Source organism: Chaetura pelagica, unplaced genomic scaffold, assembly GCF_000747805.2.
Source record: "Chaetura pelagica isolate M959 unplaced genomic scaffold, ChaPel_1.0 scaffold46, whole genome shotgun sequence".
Taxonomy (NCBI): Eukaryota; Metazoa; Chordata; class Aves; order Apodiformes; family Apodidae; genus Chaetura; species Chaetura pelagica.
Genome location: NW_009954102.1, coordinates 5,231,786 through 5,249,019, shown reverse-complemented (window position 1 = coordinate 5,249,019; position 17,234 = coordinate 5,231,786). Strand labels below are relative to the sequence as shown.

At 38.1% G+C, this 17,234-nt stretch overlaps 1 protein-coding gene across 1 annotated transcript in view; it reads left to right on the top strand.

Moving 5' to 3' along the window:
• Positions 1–17,234, top strand: part of ITSN2 (intersectin 2) — a 53,603-nt gene that overhangs the window by 1,673 nt on the left and 34,696 nt on the right. The window contains exons 2-16 of the mRNA XM_010002419.1: positions 699–791; positions 2,511–2,574; positions 4,270–4,433; positions 5,756–5,953; positions 6,247–6,343; positions 7,886–8,028; positions 9,352–9,415; positions 11,543–11,680; positions 11,791–11,876; positions 12,818–13,080; positions 13,781–13,930; positions 14,161–14,301; positions 15,079–15,166; positions 15,778–15,917; positions 16,954–17,034. Coding sequence (XP_010000721.1) covers positions 699–791; positions 2,511–2,574; positions 4,270–4,433; positions 5,756–5,953; positions 6,247–6,343; positions 7,886–8,028; positions 9,352–9,415; positions 11,543–11,680; positions 11,791–11,876; positions 12,818–13,080; positions 13,781–13,930; positions 14,161–14,301; positions 15,079–15,166; positions 15,778–15,917; positions 16,954–17,034 — 1,910 coding nt within the window. The remainder of the gene's footprint in view (positions 1–698; positions 792–2,510; positions 2,575–4,269; positions 4,434–5,755; positions 5,954–6,246; positions 6,344–7,885; positions 8,029–9,351; positions 9,416–11,542; positions 11,681–11,790; positions 11,877–12,817; positions 13,081–13,780; positions 13,931–14,160; positions 14,302–15,078; positions 15,167–15,777; positions 15,918–16,953; positions 17,035–17,234) is intronic.

The following is a 17,234-nucleotide window of genomic DNA, read 5'->3' as shown; positions in this document are numbered from 1 at the left end:
GCGTTTCTGAAAGTCACTCTGGTTCTGCCTGGTTATCAGCACAGCTCTGTAAACATCATTGTTCCGTGCAATGTTTCTTTGTTACTTTAAGGTTGTAATATTGTATACTTTTTTAAGCATTGAAAAAATGGCAAGTTGAAGTTCTATGGCGTTTTAAAAAAAACAACAACCCAGACTGGGTTGTTACTCCTTTGTCAGACAAGACCAACATATTTTTGTTAGCAGTCTCACTTTTGTTTTCAGAGTATTGGCAAGAGGAAGCATGAGGTTTTTTTGGCAGCTGTAAGGTGTTAGCCCTTTCTCTGAGAACCTTTCAGTGACATTGAATCCTCTTTGTTTAGCAGAGAACCTGAGGAGCCTTTGGTTCACACAGAGTAGGGCGAGCAGCGCATCCTGCCCGGGCTGCCAACAGTCAGCAGGCACAGGAAGCTGCTTTGCACCAGCTTTGAAGGAGACAGAGCTTGTTTGAGAGCTGAGTAAAGCAGTCTGGCTGAGGGGTTGCCTCAGTTCTTGCACATCTGGGAAGCAGGTTTATGTTTCATAACATCCTTGCCAAACTGGTAGGAGCTGGGTGTGTCTAAATCTAACTTTTTCTCTGGAGAAGCCAAACTTTTATTTTGCAAGTGGTGTTCTTTATTTTTAAGAGTATTCAGTCTGGTTTTTCAGTGTTTTCATTTTGATTTTCTTTCTTTTTTTAGGAGGTCCAAACATATGGGCCATCACCTCTGAAGAGCGGGCCAAGCATGACAAGCAGTTTGATAGTCTTAAACCCATGGGAGGCTACATTACAGGTTAGTCTGGTCTGAAGTTCTGCATCACACATTAACTTCTCGGTACACATAAGTATCTTTGTAAACCAGTTTGAAAACTACATCCTATTTCTTAGTCCTTTGTTGTGTGACTGATAATGACAGTCTTTGGGCAAACAGCCACAGGTTATTACTAAACTTCTGGTAGGTTTGGGCTGAAGTGTGGCACAGAAATGCTCTTTCATTAACCCTGTCACTTCTGCAGCTCCCAGTTATGTGCTGTCACTCTGTCTAGTTGCAAAACCCGATGAGTATCCGGCACAGTCTGTGTCTAGATGGGAGGCTGCCAAGGAGCACTCACAGTAGCTATTGTGGCAAATGATGCCAGAGAGACCACAAGTGACTCTCCTGTCTAAACAGTGCTAGAGAATACTGTGCTGCTGTTAGATATCTTTGTTTTGGAAGAGAATGCAGGGAGAGAGATGCTGACAGCTTGTTCTTGTTAATGACTGCTTGAAATTTATTAACCCTTGGGCCTTTGGCAACTTCTGGGGAGGGTAATGGTATTTTGCAATGGCTCCTGTCAGTTCTGGTTGCACTCAGCTGCTTCTCCTCTGAAACAATTGGGTCATGTTGCTGCACATCTCTGAATTTGCAGATTTTACATTTAAGAATCTGCTTATGACATCAAGAAAAGTCTCAATGTCACTGACAAAGATGACTTAATTTAAGAATGCCCTGTTCTTTTTGTTTGAGTGGGCGCTAAAGACCAGCCCTGATCACTTCTAGCCCTTAACTATGTGCTAATGCCTTATCTGATGACTCCACTACCCCTAATTTTCCTCTTTTTTTGATCCAAAAAAGACTGATGAATGAGTGGGAAGTTTTCAGTTTGGAACATACATATCTGCTGGCTAAGTGATAGATAACTCCTGCTCTGGCCAAACAGCTCTGGCAGGTTGGTATTTACTTCACCACCAGCTGGAAAGTATGCAGTCCCAGGGACTACCTTTAGGCCACATCTGAGCAGTTACCTGCATGTGTGTCTGCAGGCTTCATTATTTATTTGGCAAGTGCTTGAAATCAAGGGCTATATATTAATATAAGAGAAGAAAGCGCTGAAAGAATAACCTGAAGCCTTAGCTGTAAGTGTCTGTAATTCATTCACAGATAACCATGAGCACCACTATCTGAGTTTTATTACAAGTTTGTTTAACAGCACAATCAGTACCAGTTTATGTGGAACCTGGTGTGGAGTTGCACAACAATGCTCATTCCCTTCCTGAGATACTGAACAAGTGGATGTTCTCTGGTGGAAGAGAATATTAGTTAGGACATAATGTTTTTCCAGTTTTTCTGTAAAGAGGAAGTGCTGGGTAAAGTTAGATTGGATGAAGGAGAAGGAAAGAAACAGTATGCACATCCTTTCCTGTAAAAGTAATTGGGTCAGGACTAAATTTTCAGTCAGTTTTATTTTTTTAAAGCTTGCATCTATTCAACTGTCAGTAGCTGTTGATTTGTGACCTCTTAAAGCTTTTTACAGCTATTTGAAGTCACTTCTCAAAGCAAAAATTCAGGCTTACAGAGTACATGAGTATCCTGACAGTTGCTGTCACCAGGGAAGGAGTTACTGGTACAACTCTGGACAGTTTGGCATCCAGTGTGGTGGTTCCTTTTGAACACCTGACCCACAATAGAGTGCTGAGGTCTCCTGAAAACCTGTGTCTGACATGTAAAAGTCTGTCTTTTTTTCTTGTTTAGGTGATCAAGCACGTACCTTTTTTTTGCAGTCAGGTCTACCAGCTTCTATCCTTGCTGAAATATGGTAAGATTTTTTTTAATTATTACTATTTTTAGAATAGGAAGTGCATAGCATTCAAATACTATCTTCAGCATGTTGTGTTGCTTCAAAGAGGATTTCAGCAGGCAAAGCAGGAGTGTTGTCTGAATCTTTATTTTTAATAAGTTTAGTGGAAGGATTGAGCCCATAGATGTACCAACACTTAATTAAAAAGCAATATCTTTGAAAATCTTTCTTATGATGTTAATTCATCGTATTAAGCACAGGCTTTTTAAACTATAGTAAGTGCTTGACACAAAAAGCAATGACAAAGTGTAAGGAATTCATAGGGGGAATGCCTGTGGGACTGCCACAAAGGTCATTGTTAAGCTTTGTCTGAATAGTTCAAATAATAATACAGAAAAAGATGTAAATAATGGGTTAATGAATTTCTGGAGATACCAAACTGAATGATGTTTGAAATACTAGTAACGACTAAAAAATGTGAATAAGATTAAGTGTGGGAAAAAATTATATGCTAATAAACTGAGAGTGGAAAATACTGAAGGTACTTCTACTTTCATGACTGAATGTGGAAGACAGGAAAAAAATTCTAAAGCCACAGGAAAAGTAGGTGGTCAGTTATAGTACCTTGTAAGATACCAACCAGTGCTATAATGCAGGCATGGGAAAAAGCCCTGTATTTTGCAGCATATATATGGTGATTGCTGTACTCAAAACAGACATTTTCTGCTTGTAACTCCTCAGTCTTCACTAGAATACTCTGTTCATGTTGGGGTACTTAGTTGTCTCCAAGATGTACATGTGCTAAAAGGCTTATAATAATTACAAACACTCATGGAAGAATGTTAAAGCAACTAACTAAATGCAAAGTTAGTTTTTTTCTTTAGACACTGAAATACCTAGAAAAGAGTGGTAAGGAAATTTTTGCACAGGACCTCAGGGTTTTACACTGAATAGCAACAGAATGAAAGGGAAAACAGAGCTTAATAAGTCTGATCTTTTTTCTCTTAATTTTACATTCCTGTGCCTGGTCCTCACACATTTAATTATTAATAACATTTCTTATTTTCTGACTGACCAGCAAGTTTGTCTGTTTATGTTTGCACTGTTACATATACTTCCTCTTGTATTTAGATTTATTTGGAAAAGTGTCTAAGGAAGGCAGAGTGGCTGTCAGGTTTTAAAAAGCCTGCCATTGGTGAGATGGTGCAGTTTTCTTAGTGGTATCTAGTGCCTTTAGCAGGTCTCTGCATCTTGCTGTTTCAGATTCTTGCATTAATTCCTTACAGTGCCAGACATTAATTTAAAATAATTAAGATGACTAGTTGCACAGAAAGAAGCATAGCAGTTGCATATCTATAGCAGGAGACCACTGCCTTTCCAAGTGTCTTCCCACTTCCTCAGGTGTGACAACATATTTAAGACAACTTTAAAACTGAAGTCTGCAGAAAACTACCAAGTGGAGTGTACTTAATACAGCTGGACAAATATTATGTCCACGCTGACCTTCAATACCTGTAGGTTGACAAAGTAGAAGAATTAAAGTCTGCAAACTTCTGAGGGTTTGAATGTTGTCAAAAGTAGAAAATCTGCAATATTGTTGTTTGCTTGTACAAAAGCACTAAATAAATCTGATAGAAAAGCTTCTTGGTAAGGGAAAAAGTCAATTTTACGTTTCTTCCTTGTGGACTTTTCTAATTTTACTTTATTTTTAAGGACACTCTCAGACCTGAACAAGGATGGAAAAATGGATCAACAGGAGTTTTCTATAGCCATGAAACTCATCAAGCTGAAATTACAAGGACAGAACTTGCCTGCGATTCTCCCTCCTGTCATGAAACAAACTCCAGTTTTTTCACCACTAATGTCAGCTCGCTTTGGTACTTATGAATTTGTAATTACTTAGTGTTCAGAGTACAAAAAAACACAGTTAATTGCTGCCAAATACAAGCATTAATCTGACCACAAGAGTTGACTGTGAATCACTAAAAAAACCAACAAGGATATTCTGATGTAGGAAATACACAAAGTCACTTTCTAGACATTTTTTTATAATTTCATTCCTGTAAGACATTTAATAATAAAGAAAAAATTTCTATTGAAGTTTGCCATGAGATGCAAGGGACCATTCACATTTGCCATTTAGCTTGCAGGCTGTCATCTTGTACTGAATGTCTTTTTTTTTTTTTTTTGTCTCACTCCTACTCATTCATCTAATTTTACTCAGGGTTTTTCAATTTAAACTTGGTTCGGGTCAAAGTTTTCATAGAAGACTTATTTCGAGTATTTTTTCCAAAATGGTCAGATTGTGTATTTTGGTTTTATGTTCAGTCGAATATAATTATTTTAATATTTTTTTCCCTTGCCTGGCTGTGTTTTGGGATTCAGAGAATTCCTGTTGTTACTTTGTTGATTTGTGGAATACAATATATGTTGTGTCTTTAGTTGGATTTCAAAATCGGTGCATACTTCTGTGCTGAAATTCAATGTATGTATATAGTAATTACATACATGGTTTAAAATGTCTGCCCATGAGTAAATCTTCTGTGTTTGCATACAAGTGCCTGCATTGATTGGTATCTGTGGTTGGTATATGGTTAATTCCTGTTGACCTTCCACCACAGCATTTGCATACTGTTGTCATCCACAAGATTCAGTCAGTAATTCAATTGCCCTTATTCACTTCAGGCAACTGCCTTAAAGAAGCCATTTGCTGGGCATATGTCCCTAAGTATGGACTTTTTCATGCAGATTCTTCCAAGGCTGATGCTTTGAAGAGACTTGGTTCCACAATGGTGTCAGTTTTTCCCTTTAGAGGTTGGTCACAACTTTTGAGTTGCGTTGTAGTTCTCCCTCAGGGACCAGATGTGGAAACAATTGTTGGAGAACTAGTTATAGCTTCAATTATAGGAAACCAGGTCTTACTCTGCTGTGAAATACTAGCTAAACCTACCTTGTGAATTCATTACTTGTAAGGATCTTTTTTTTTCTTTTTAATTCATGTTCTTCAGCATATTTACTTCTTCAAGCTGTCTTGTCTAAGCTTTTGAGAAGAAGTAAATATTATTCTTGGGCATCTGTTTAAGCTCATGGTACCTCTGGGCACAGGTTGCTTTGTGTAGTTTCTGCCTAGTATAATGGAGCTGATTTCTTGCTGGAGCCTATGCAGTATCAAATAATGAATTGTTGGCTTTTGCTCTAGGAATGGGTAGTATGCCAAATCTGTCCATGCCAACATCAGTGTCTACAATCACACCATTAGCTCCCATGTCTCTGACCTCCATGACTTCCATTCCTCCTTTGGTTATCCCTGCTCCCCTGGTGCCTTCTGTCAGTACCTCCTCCTTGCCAAATGGAACGTCCAGCCTTCTGCAGCCTTTGTCCGTAACTTTCTCTTCAAGTAAGTACAGTCCAATCCAGGACTCCCTTTCAGAGTTGTGAATCTGATTTTTCTCTATGGCTAATTTCAGAAAGGAATGCTAATATTTGAATGTGAGTTTTTTGTGTTTTTTTTTTTTAAATTGTATTTTTTCCAATGTTTGTATTTGTTAAATCAGTTTTAAGTAGTGATTCTTAACAACGAGGTACTGATTAGCTTTTCTTAGTTCTGTCAAAGCCTTGAGCTTATTACAAATCACTGCCCTTGACCTGGTTGCTTTACAGTTTATGGTTTTGTTTTTCTTTTGATTTCAGCGCTGCCTCATACTGGTTCTTTAGGTCCCATGGCAGGAGGGTTTGGTGGTACTAGCATCCAGAAGGCACAGTCACTAATCGATTTAGGATCTAGCAGGTATGCAAGTTAAGTTTAAAATGCTTGTATATTAAACTTGAATAATATGCCTTCCAAAACTTCTGGAGCATTTCTGTTTTCAAAAGATACTCATTAAAAATTAGTCTGTACATACCAAGTCTGAAAAGAGATTATTCATTGTGCATATCAAAACAATATTTTCAAAAATTGTGACAAAACTATCCAAAGTTGGTGAGGAGTTTAAATGAGAGAAAGCAGTGCCAAAAAGAAGGGGATGTACCTCATTGGTAAACAGAAGTAAAACTTACAAAGTGGTTATAAAAGCAATGTTTATGGATTGATGTGCTCATTCATAATAGAGAACACCATGTAATTAGCGAGCATGTAAGAATAGTCTTGGTTATAAATATTTATGTGTGAATTTGTTTTATGAATAATAGAAGACTATGAATCTTTGTCATCAGCTGCCCTAATGCACTGATTTCAGAGCTTCACCACAGACAAAGTGAGGGACTAGGCTCATCTGTCCAGTAGGGTATCCTGGTAAGAGTCTTCCAAAAGACAGTCCAGAGGGCATCTCAGCCCCAGCTCAGTTCCAGAAGGGGACTCAGAAGAGCCTGCACCTCTTTGCTGCTGACACATCTGGGATGAACACATCTGACTTGGGGCTCCTTGCACAGACAGACCCTTGGTGCTAGCGAAGATTTGATAAGATGATTGCAGGCATGTTGTGTGCCTGTCATCACCTTTTTTAAAACTGTTTTTTATTCTGAAAGCTTTCCTTAGCTGGTGGTGTAATGTTACTGTTGACAGTACTTTCACCATCTTGTTACCTAATTCCATGCAAATGATGTCTATCCAGCATTGTGCCTAAAAGCCTTTGCTTATATCAGCATTCTTTATTGCTTTGGATAAAGCAGGCAGGATGTACCTGATTTTGTCTCATCTCCAAAGATGGGACACACTGAAAGTGCTGAGAGTTTCCAGTAGAATTTTTGTAAGTGTAACTAAACACTCCAAGAAGTGCTGTTCTGCAGAACGAGTTGGAAAAACTCCATTCAGCCTGTCATTGTCACTAATAAAAAGAATATAGTGAGGTGGAATATAGTGACTTTAGCAGCTTTAGAGGCTGCTTTTGGTTGTGCATTTATCAGTTAGGTTTTTATGCTCATGGTTATTTGTTTAAGTAACTCTTGGAGTTACTTAACTTTAACCTCCCAATGCTTCACAACCCTTGTAAACATTTTTTGTGGAAGTTGAGATTATTTCCTGTAGTCTCCTGTAGTATTATTTTGCTGTGGTGGACTGATGAATTATGTGGCATGAGTGGCCATGATACCAAGGGAACATGACCTTGAATTCAATAATTTCTCATTAGATATGTTGTCCCTGCTTTCACAATGGAATTCTGTATTAGTGATTAAAATGTTTATAGCAAGTTAGCAGAGGTAAAACTTTGTGGAAGTTGTTTCATGTTACTGGAAGATGCTATATATCTTCTGTTCCAATGCCTGTCTATTAAGCCAAGTAACTTATTATGTATCTTTGTAAAATATATTTTATTTTTTTATTGTCTTGCAGTTCAAATTCTTCCTCTAGTGCTTCACTAGCTGGAAATTCACCAAAGATTGCATCTTCAGACTGGGCAGTTCCTCAGGCCTCCAGATTAAAATATAGACAGAAATTTAACAGTCTTGATAAAAGTATGAGTGGATATTTATCAGGTGAGTTTGGCATTTGATATCGAGGGGGAAAATCTGCAGCATTTTCTGGCTCAGGAACGTCACCCGCCGAGGGATCCAACTTGTGATTTCACTTCCATGTGAATAGAAGGTGAAATTGTTGACATTGAGGTTTCTGCAGGAGAGTGTAGGTTTCAGCTACTGGTTCTGGTCAGCCAAGAATTGACTGGGCATCAGTTTATTGGCTTGGGCTCTGTGTTAGACCTGGAGCTGCCTAAGGAGACAGCAGTTTCCCCAGGTAGACTGAGGAACCTTCAGCAGCAGTTGAGGGGAAAGGGAAGGGCAGCAGTGGTGGGATCTGACTGGAAGAGCCTGAGAAGCATAAGACTGGGAAAGTTAGCTCCAGGAAATCAGCAGTCATTTTTCAAGCATCAGTCTTTGGACTGAGACTGTTTTCTTGCAACTTTGTAAAAGGGGGACATCTCACAGTCATTTTTGTGCCATGTACTTGCTTATATGTCTATATCTATATATATATCTCAGTAATTGCTTAGATATTTGGGCTTTATCTTTACAAATGAATAAGTTTGGGCAAGACACTGCAGTACTGCATTGATTGGAATTTTTCAAAGGTAATTTAAGAGAGTGATTCCTTTTTGACCCTTAGTGACATTTGTGCTGTGCCATGTTGTGGTGGTTTTAAAAGAATTCATACCAAGTTAAGATGAGAGTAGAGTTTTATGAACGTTCTTATAATACTGGATTGCTCACTGTACTGCAGCAAGTAAAGCACTGGCCAAGCAGTTTGTAAAGTCAGTATGTATATCTGTAGCTGACTAGGTTTGCCATTTTGAATAAGTACTTACCAAGCCTCTGCTTCAATATCCTTGCCTTCAAAAAAGAACAATTCTCTCTTTCAAAAAAGGGACTCAATGCTTTTTGTCTTCTTCAGTTGATTTTGGGCTGAAGATTTCATCAACCTGCCTAGAAAGTTATATGGTTCTTTGCCGTCAAAGGAAAGCTGACAGGGTTCCAGTGTGCTAGCTCAAGCTTCAGCTAAACAGTCAGCTGTGCTTTTCTAACAGCTTTGTGGATTACCATAAATATCCTTTTTTTTTTTTTTGTCAGTTTTTCTGTCAGGTGTTCTAAGTGGAAAAAAGTACATGAAAACACTTACATCTTTATTGTGTTCAGGTTGTAATGCCTACTAAGCCAGGGAGTAAAGCCAGCTGTCAGCCACTGATGAAAATGGATTAGACTAATATTAAAAATAAACATGTCCTAGTTCATGACCCATTTTTTGCTACACGTGTCACTTTGTTCAAAGTGGTTATTTTTATTAAAATCTTTTATACTTTCACTAAGGATTTCAAGCAAGGAATGCACTTCTGCAATCAAACCTTTCACAGACTCAGCTGGCTACTATTTGGTAAGTTTAGTTACTGATTATTAATTCAATGTCTTATGGTGCTAAGAGAATAAAGGTACTTTATTTAACAAGAAATGGTGAAGGGACATCATAGATATAAAATCATAAACTAAGCTACATGTTGTTCATAAGTCACATTTTCAAAAGACACCTTGACATACAGTTTTTCCCCTCTTTGTGTTTGTTTGCTTAACTCTTTATAATAGCACAGATACTTATTTTAGTTTCTGATTCAGTAATGCCCTAGTTTAGCTGAGATGAGGGTTTGTTCCTTTTAGAAGTAGGATTCTGAACACAAGCTTGTTAGTTTTAAAATATGGAGAAAGATTAAAAAACTGAAGGGTTACTTAATTTTTACAATTTTACTGCAGTTCCCGTAAAGGTGTCTGCACATTACACATTTTTTAAGACTTGCCTTTACTTTGGTGCTGGAAATGGTTACAGTGTCTGAAGGCTTGAATGTGCCCTGCTAAATATGGTGGTTTGTGTTCCACCTTCAGACATAACTAGGATGTTATACATATACTGGCCCAGCAGAATTCACAATAACTCGGTGCTTTTAATCTCTGAGTTCCTTTTCTTCTTCCTCTTTCTCCCAGGGCAATAATTTGTTTGTCTCTAGCAGCAGCAAGCTGCAGTATTGTATTTGTTCAGCTTGTTTGGTTCATGCTGTAAAGGGAAAAATGGGGAGTCGGGCTGTATTCCTGCACCTTGCTATGGGGAAATAAAGCAGGCTTAGAGTGACTGTTTTCTTCCTGGGCTCCTAGCCTGGAGTGTCACTAGCCAATGTGAGCAGGTCTGTGCACCTGTGTACAGATGACTAACAGCTCAAGTTTCAGTTTTGCCCAAAGTAAGGAATTAGTAATATTTCTAGTGGGGCCCTGTATTCATGGTGCTTACTGTAATAATGGTGCTGTGAATAGTGCTGGTCTGTGAACATAATAAAAATCACATTTCATCATGTCCTGCTTTTGTTTTTCATTTTGGTGTGTGTGTGTGTGCTGGGTTTTTTGTTTGTTTTGTTGCTTCCTTTTTGGTTTGAGTGGATTTTTTTAAACTGCTTTTTTTTTTTTTTTATGAGCACTTATTTTATTAACCACTTGCTTAAGTGCAGTCTAAGGATACATTCCTGCAATGTATCTACACAGATGGATCTTTTAGAAAGGTTCCTGCTTTCTTGCCTGTTTCTCTGGAAACATTTTACTGTCCCGTGTCTCCCCCTTCACCCCTTTTTTGTGGGAAGCATTTTGTAGGCCAGTGATCTGATTGTATGGTTTATCTTCTCCTTTGAAGGGGGTAGGTGATCCTTTTCGTCCTCATGTCTTCCCTGCACTGTTAGGGAGCCACAAGGTGAAAAAATAATTCTAAGCAAAGGTTCCTGTTGTAGAATTTGATGTAATTTTAAATCAAGTTTTCCTTTGCTGTAAAATAAAATAATTTTTTTTTTAAATCATTTTGATCTCTTTAAGAACAGTCTTGGATTCTCATCTCAGCTTTTTTCTTGCTGATGCAGTAAATGATGCCTCTTAATCTTTCCTGTGCTTTTTGCTGTATTTTATAACACCTGAATAGCAGTGCATTTTGGAGAAGATTCTGAGGGACCTTACAGTGACCTTCCAGTACCTGGAAGGGGCCTATAAGAAGGCTGAGGAAGAGCTGTTCACCAGGGCATGTGAAGATAGGACAAGGGGTAATGGTTTTAAGCTAGAGAAGGGCAGATTTAGGTTGGACTTTAGGAAAAAGTTCTTTAATATGAGGGTGGTGGATCACTGGATTGGGTTGCCTAGAGAGGTGGTGGGGGCCCCATCCCTGCAGACGTTCAAGGTCAGGCTTGATGGGGCTCTGAGCAAGTTATTCTAGTTGGAGATGTCCCTGCTTGTTGTAGGGATTTTGGACTAGATGACCTTTAGAGCTCCCTTCCAACCCAAGACATTCTATGATTCTGTGAAACAGAATAATACCTCTTTTTATCAGCTGTTCATGTTATTAATTGTAATAATTTTTACGAGACCATTTCATGGGAATTTTCTAGTTTAAAAATTTTGTTTACATTCAATTCTTTCAGCTATCATTTGTGAGTGATTGTGATATTTGTTTCTATTTATTATTTCTGTTAAAACTGTGCAGGTCACTAGCTGATATTGATGGAGATGGGCAGCTGAAAGCTGACGAGTTTGTGTTAGCCATGCACCTAACTGATATGGCCAAAGCTGGACAACCTCTACCACTAACTCTGCCTCTTGAACTGGTTCCACCTTCTTTCAGGTATATCACTCAAGGCAGTGAAACATAGAATATTTTCTGTGGAAGTGTTTTAAATTAAGGAAACAGCTGTGTTATTTCTCTGATAATGCTGGGGGCTTTTTACCCTCCAGGAGTGGAAAATATACTGAGAATATAAATGGAACTCTGCCATCTTACCTGCCTGTGCAAGAGGAGGAGCCACAGAAAAAGCAGCCAGGTAAAACGGGGTTCACAGTCTTAATATATAGAGCTGTTGTTGGAGGTGGAAACCGTAATAAAATCCCTAGGGAGCTTCATTCCAGGAGCTCGATCCCTTTTAACTTGGATGTTAGGAAGGTTGTTAAGTGGATGTAGCCAGCTTATTACATCTAACAGAACTGAGAAGGCAGAAATAGGGTCTATTTTTAGCTGTAGGAAAGGAAGAGTGTGCTGATTAATAATGTATTTTGGAAACAAAATCCATCACGGCCACACACTGCCATACTACTGCACATTTTTCTTCAGTTGAAAGTTCCTGCTATTACTTTTTTCTGGACATTTTGGAAACAAGAGGTTCCGAGGTAGTTTAATTCTCTGAAAACTAGATGCAGTTTGCACATAATGTAGATTTTGCTGTGTCTGCCTGGTGCTACCAGCAAAGATCTCTTACATGCACTTTGCAAGAGGTGACTTGCTGGGAGCTTAAACCATTCCTTTGTCTCTCTTTTTATCCTAAACTGCAGCAATTGAGCTTGGTCCTCTTCTGTTTTCCCCTGGTTTTACCTCCCGGAGCTCTTACAGGGAACACCCTGAAAAACTTCAGCTCTGTCTCTGTTAGTGTTTCTTGCACAGTGGAAAACCTTTCTAACAGAAGATAATCTTCTCCTAGCTTATAAAAGCTGTTCTTTTATGTTTCCTCTAAAACTCAAGTCATTTTTGTGGTCAGTCTTGAATTACAACTTTTTTTTTTTTTGCAATTGGAACAGACTTGGGAAAATCTAAAGGTATTTTTGAAAGGAAAAATAATACTTTAACAAATGCAAGATGCTTATATCATCCATGACCCAACAGCCTGAGCCTGCCTAAAAGAAAGAGTCTCTCTTGAGCAGCATAACCGAGGTATTTGTTTGAGAGTCGTGTTTTGCACAGGACAGAAATAACTGCCTTTCCTTGTTTTAGTGACATTTGAGGACAAAAGGAAAGCCAACTATGAGAGGGGAAACATGGAGCTGGAAAAACGCCGTCAGGTCCTGTTGGAGCAGCAGCAGAGAGAGGCTGAACGCAAGGCTCAGAAAGAGAGAGAAGAACGAGAGCGAAAAGAGAGGGAACGGCAGGAACAGGAACGGAAGAAACAGCTGGAACTGGAGAGGCAGCTGGAGAGACAGCGAGAGCTGGAAAGGCAAAGGGAAGAGGAACGGAGGAAAGAAATAGAAAGGCGGGAGGTTGTTTTCTTGAAATTATTTTTTAATGCTTTAAGGCATGTGTACATGCATAAAGTGTACCCTTGGCAGAGCATTCAGGGTTTGAGTGCTGCCTTTGGTTCTGCCACTTCACGTGGCAACTGGCAGGTTGTCTTGAAAGGAGCATCACTTCTGGCTGAAAACATTGTCTCTGTTAGAAATTCAACAAGCGTTGATATAGGTCGAAGATTTCCAGGTGCTTCATAGGACAGATGAGATTTTCTTGGACAGATTTCTTGGTTTTATGCAAAAATCTATATACCAACCAAGATTGTACTGAATTCATAGCTGATAACTTTTTCACAACTGAGCTTGAGACAAATTTGCTTCTACTTGGTGTCTCAACACATGTAGAAGGCTTGCATATTTTTGTAGTTCTGTGAAATATTCAAAGGAGGTCATGAGGAATTATCTGTTAATGTGCTTATTTGTGGGCAGTATTCTTAGATAAACAGACTTCCTGTCTGAATTATGTAGCTTTACTTCAGAGTTAGGAGCATGACATGAAGAATCTTACAGGATTGGTCCATTCCTTGATGCTGAAGTACATAAGAGCACTTTACAAAAAGACAGTATGAGGTATTGCTGTTATGCTAGTTAGAAACAGAGCACATTATATTAAATCATGATCTCAGAGTTCTGCATTTCCATTGTCATTTAAGGTAATGTAACTTTTCTGCAGGCAGCAAAGCAAGAGCTCGAGCGCCAGCGACGACTGGAATGGGAGAGGATTCGTCGCCAAGAACTTCTTAATCAACGTAACAGGGAACAAGAAGAAATTGTAAAGTTGACCTCTAAAAAGAAGAGCCTTAATCTCGAGTTAGAAGCTCTGGTAAGACAGAAATTTCACTACACGTATTGAGATGCAGTATTTTAAAGCATGCAAATCTTAGAATCTACCTTAATTGTCCAGCGGGAGTTTCACCCTGCTTTGCATGAGCAATCTGAAGCAGATATTTTGTGTTCTTTTAAAGAGTTGATCATGTAACTGATTGCTCACAGGTTTAGTGAAGATGTGCTACGTGCTGTGTGTGATGTAATTTCTCTTTGTTTTCCTTCCAGACGGACAGACACCAGCAAATCTCAGGCAGATTGCAAGATATTCGAAGCAAAAACCAAATTCAGAAAACTGAGCTGGAGGCATTAGATAAGAAATATGACCAAGGAATTATGGAGGTCAAGCAACTACAACAACAGCTTCAGGTATGTGACTTCCTGTTAAGCTTGCAGCTTTTTTACTTCTGTATTTCTGTCAATAATTCATGCTGATAGGGAGGAACAGTGAATGGGTTGGATTATAGTGGAGACAGGAAATCAGCAAGGCCATCAACACTACATATGTTTTAGTTTTATTTGTGGTATTAAAGAAATTATTGAATGCCCTACAGCAAGATGATAGTTGAAAGAGGACAGTAGTCAACACCTCAGCTGTTCTTATGTGAAACAGTAATAGTGACTTATCTTTAATTATGAATTCTTTTGTGGCTCCAGACTCAGTTTTTATGAGGAATGTTTTTCTGTAAGCCTTTGGCCTGAATTAAACCCTGCTGCTTTTTTTTTCTCAATTTGAATAGCAAGGCATGAATTACTTCAAATCAGTTGACTGCTAGAAATCATCCTCTACTATATTTTTGTGTAATGCTCCCGCATATCAGGACATCTCTTTTCATGTTCCATTGTGTCATAGGAAGTTACCATTTTATATTAGGCTTGGGGCAGTCAACTTAAACACTCTCATCAGAATATTCACACTTTTACCTTGTCTGGGGTTTTTTTTCAGGATTTTTTTCTGCTTGTATTAATGTTTTTGGATCAAAATAATTACATTTTAATAGTATTTATAGAGAGTGTAGAAGTAATTTTTGCTTCTACTCCATAATGATAACTTTCACCCATGTTATGTTTGAAAATTCACCCATTTTTACTTATTGATTGACAAACAATTTAAAAAATTTGCTATGTTCTCTTCAATATCTACAGGAATATCAGAATAAACTAATCTGTTTAGTTCCTGAAAGACAATTGTTAAGTGAAAGAATTAAAAACGGTCAACTTGAAAACACTCAGAGTAAGTGCCTGCAAATGAATTCTCTTTGGTGTGTGTTGCTCTCTTGTTCATCACTTGTAAAAAAGGCTGAGGGATACAGGGGTGTTAATATCACCTTCACTTTCCTTTTTTTTTTCAGTTACTACCATCTTAGCATCATTGTTTCTGCATTCCATTATTTCCTTTAGGTTCTAAATAAGGGGAAAATAAACACATTTTTGCAAGAATACACAGATTTTGCTTGATACTTTATTTACACAGACTATGCAGTCCCCATATACTATTATATCTTGTCTTTTTTTGGTAGTGTAAACTCATGGGAGTTAATTTATGTAAATTTTAGACTGGTCTTTACATGACATCACACCACACTAGAACTCCCTGTGTAGAAAAGCCTGCTATGAGTTGGTCTGATATTAAAAAAACCAACTTGCCAATTATTCTGTATCTATTACATTTAATGCCTGTGTGTCTCAGGTGTTGGGGCCATTTCTTCTTTCTGCTGTGTAAGAACAGAAAGGTAAATCAAGGAAATTTTGTGAGGAAAGAGGTTGGGAACATATGTATATTAGGAAAATGATAAAATAATTAGTGGAAAAAAAAATCCTTGTAAAATTGCTTGTCTTATGCAGATACAGGAATCAGTTCCGTGCACAAGAAGTCCCTTGAAAAGGAAGAAATATGCCAAAGACTTAGGGAACAACTAGATGCCCTGGAGAAAGAAACTGCTTCTAAACTTGCTGAAATGGATGCATTCAACAGCCAGCTTAAGGTACATGCAGTCTTTGAATACCTTGTCTTCCACCAGTAAGCAGCATCTTTATTTCTCCATCCAGTCAAAAATGGTAGCACTTCTACCAGGCTTCCAAAAGGCTTTCCCCAAGTTCTAATGTCAAATAAGAATTACTGACATTCTTGGAGTAAGTAATCTAAGAGAAATGCACTTAAAACTATTGTTAATGCAATAAAACATGAATCTCTTGCTAATCAACGCTTTGCATGAATCAACTGTTGCTCTGTCTCAACTTTTACCTTTTAGAATCCATTTTGATTTAGAATTGAGGTTTCTCAGGCTCTTACAATTTCTCTTGTTATGGTACTAAGGTTATACTGCTACATGTTTTTAATTGTGGACTGAATATTTAACTTATTTGAAAGAAATACAAGGCTTCATAATACATTGTACAAGATCTGGTAGCAGACTTTGATACTGTCCTACAAGTAATTGTGGGCCACTTATTTATGTAGAAGTTAAGAAATACTGACCACTATCATAGAATTAGAGAATGATAGAATGGTTTGAATGGGAAATGACCTTAAAGATCATCTAGTTCCAGCCTCTCTGCATGGGTGGGGACACCTCCCACACCTCCCAGGTGTGTTCAGGGCCCCATCCAACCTGGTCTGGAACATTTTTATTTCAAAGGCTACTCTTGACTTGCCTAAAAATGCATGCAGCTCTCAGGCAGGGTGACATGCATCCACTTAACTTGAGTTACCAGCTTACTCCCTACTGGCACTGATATGAACTTTATTATTCTTAAGTAATGGATTTATGCTGTGCCAGTGTAATGGCTCTGCAGTCTCCAGTACAAAGAACACAAAGGAAAATATGTAAATGTTTAATAAGAGTTTATTTTCTTTTTTTTTTTTTTCAATGGCTACATATAACATGCAGTTTTGGTTACTTGTTTGTTGCATGGCTTGCTGTGTTCTGTGGCTGCATCTACCATTTAGTCTTCCCTAAAATATGTTTTTAAAAATACAGTGCAAAGATTAATTGGCTTTTTATCTGCCTTATCTTACAGTGTGAGAATATGGATGATTCTGTTCTTCAGTGCCTTTTGTCTCTGCTAAGCTGTCTCAACAACCTCTTCCTCTTACTTAAGGTTATTTTCTAATCTTTGGCTCTTTTGGTTTTTAATTATTTTGCAATTTTTCTCTGCTTACCCTTTCTGTTTGGATGTACAATAAACTTCCCTAAAAGAAAATCAATTCCTTCTGCTAGCTTTTCCTTCCTTTAAAAGACTTAAAATTTTCTTACCTGCTTATAAAGCTGAACTGCAAAATACTGATAGCCATTTTATGT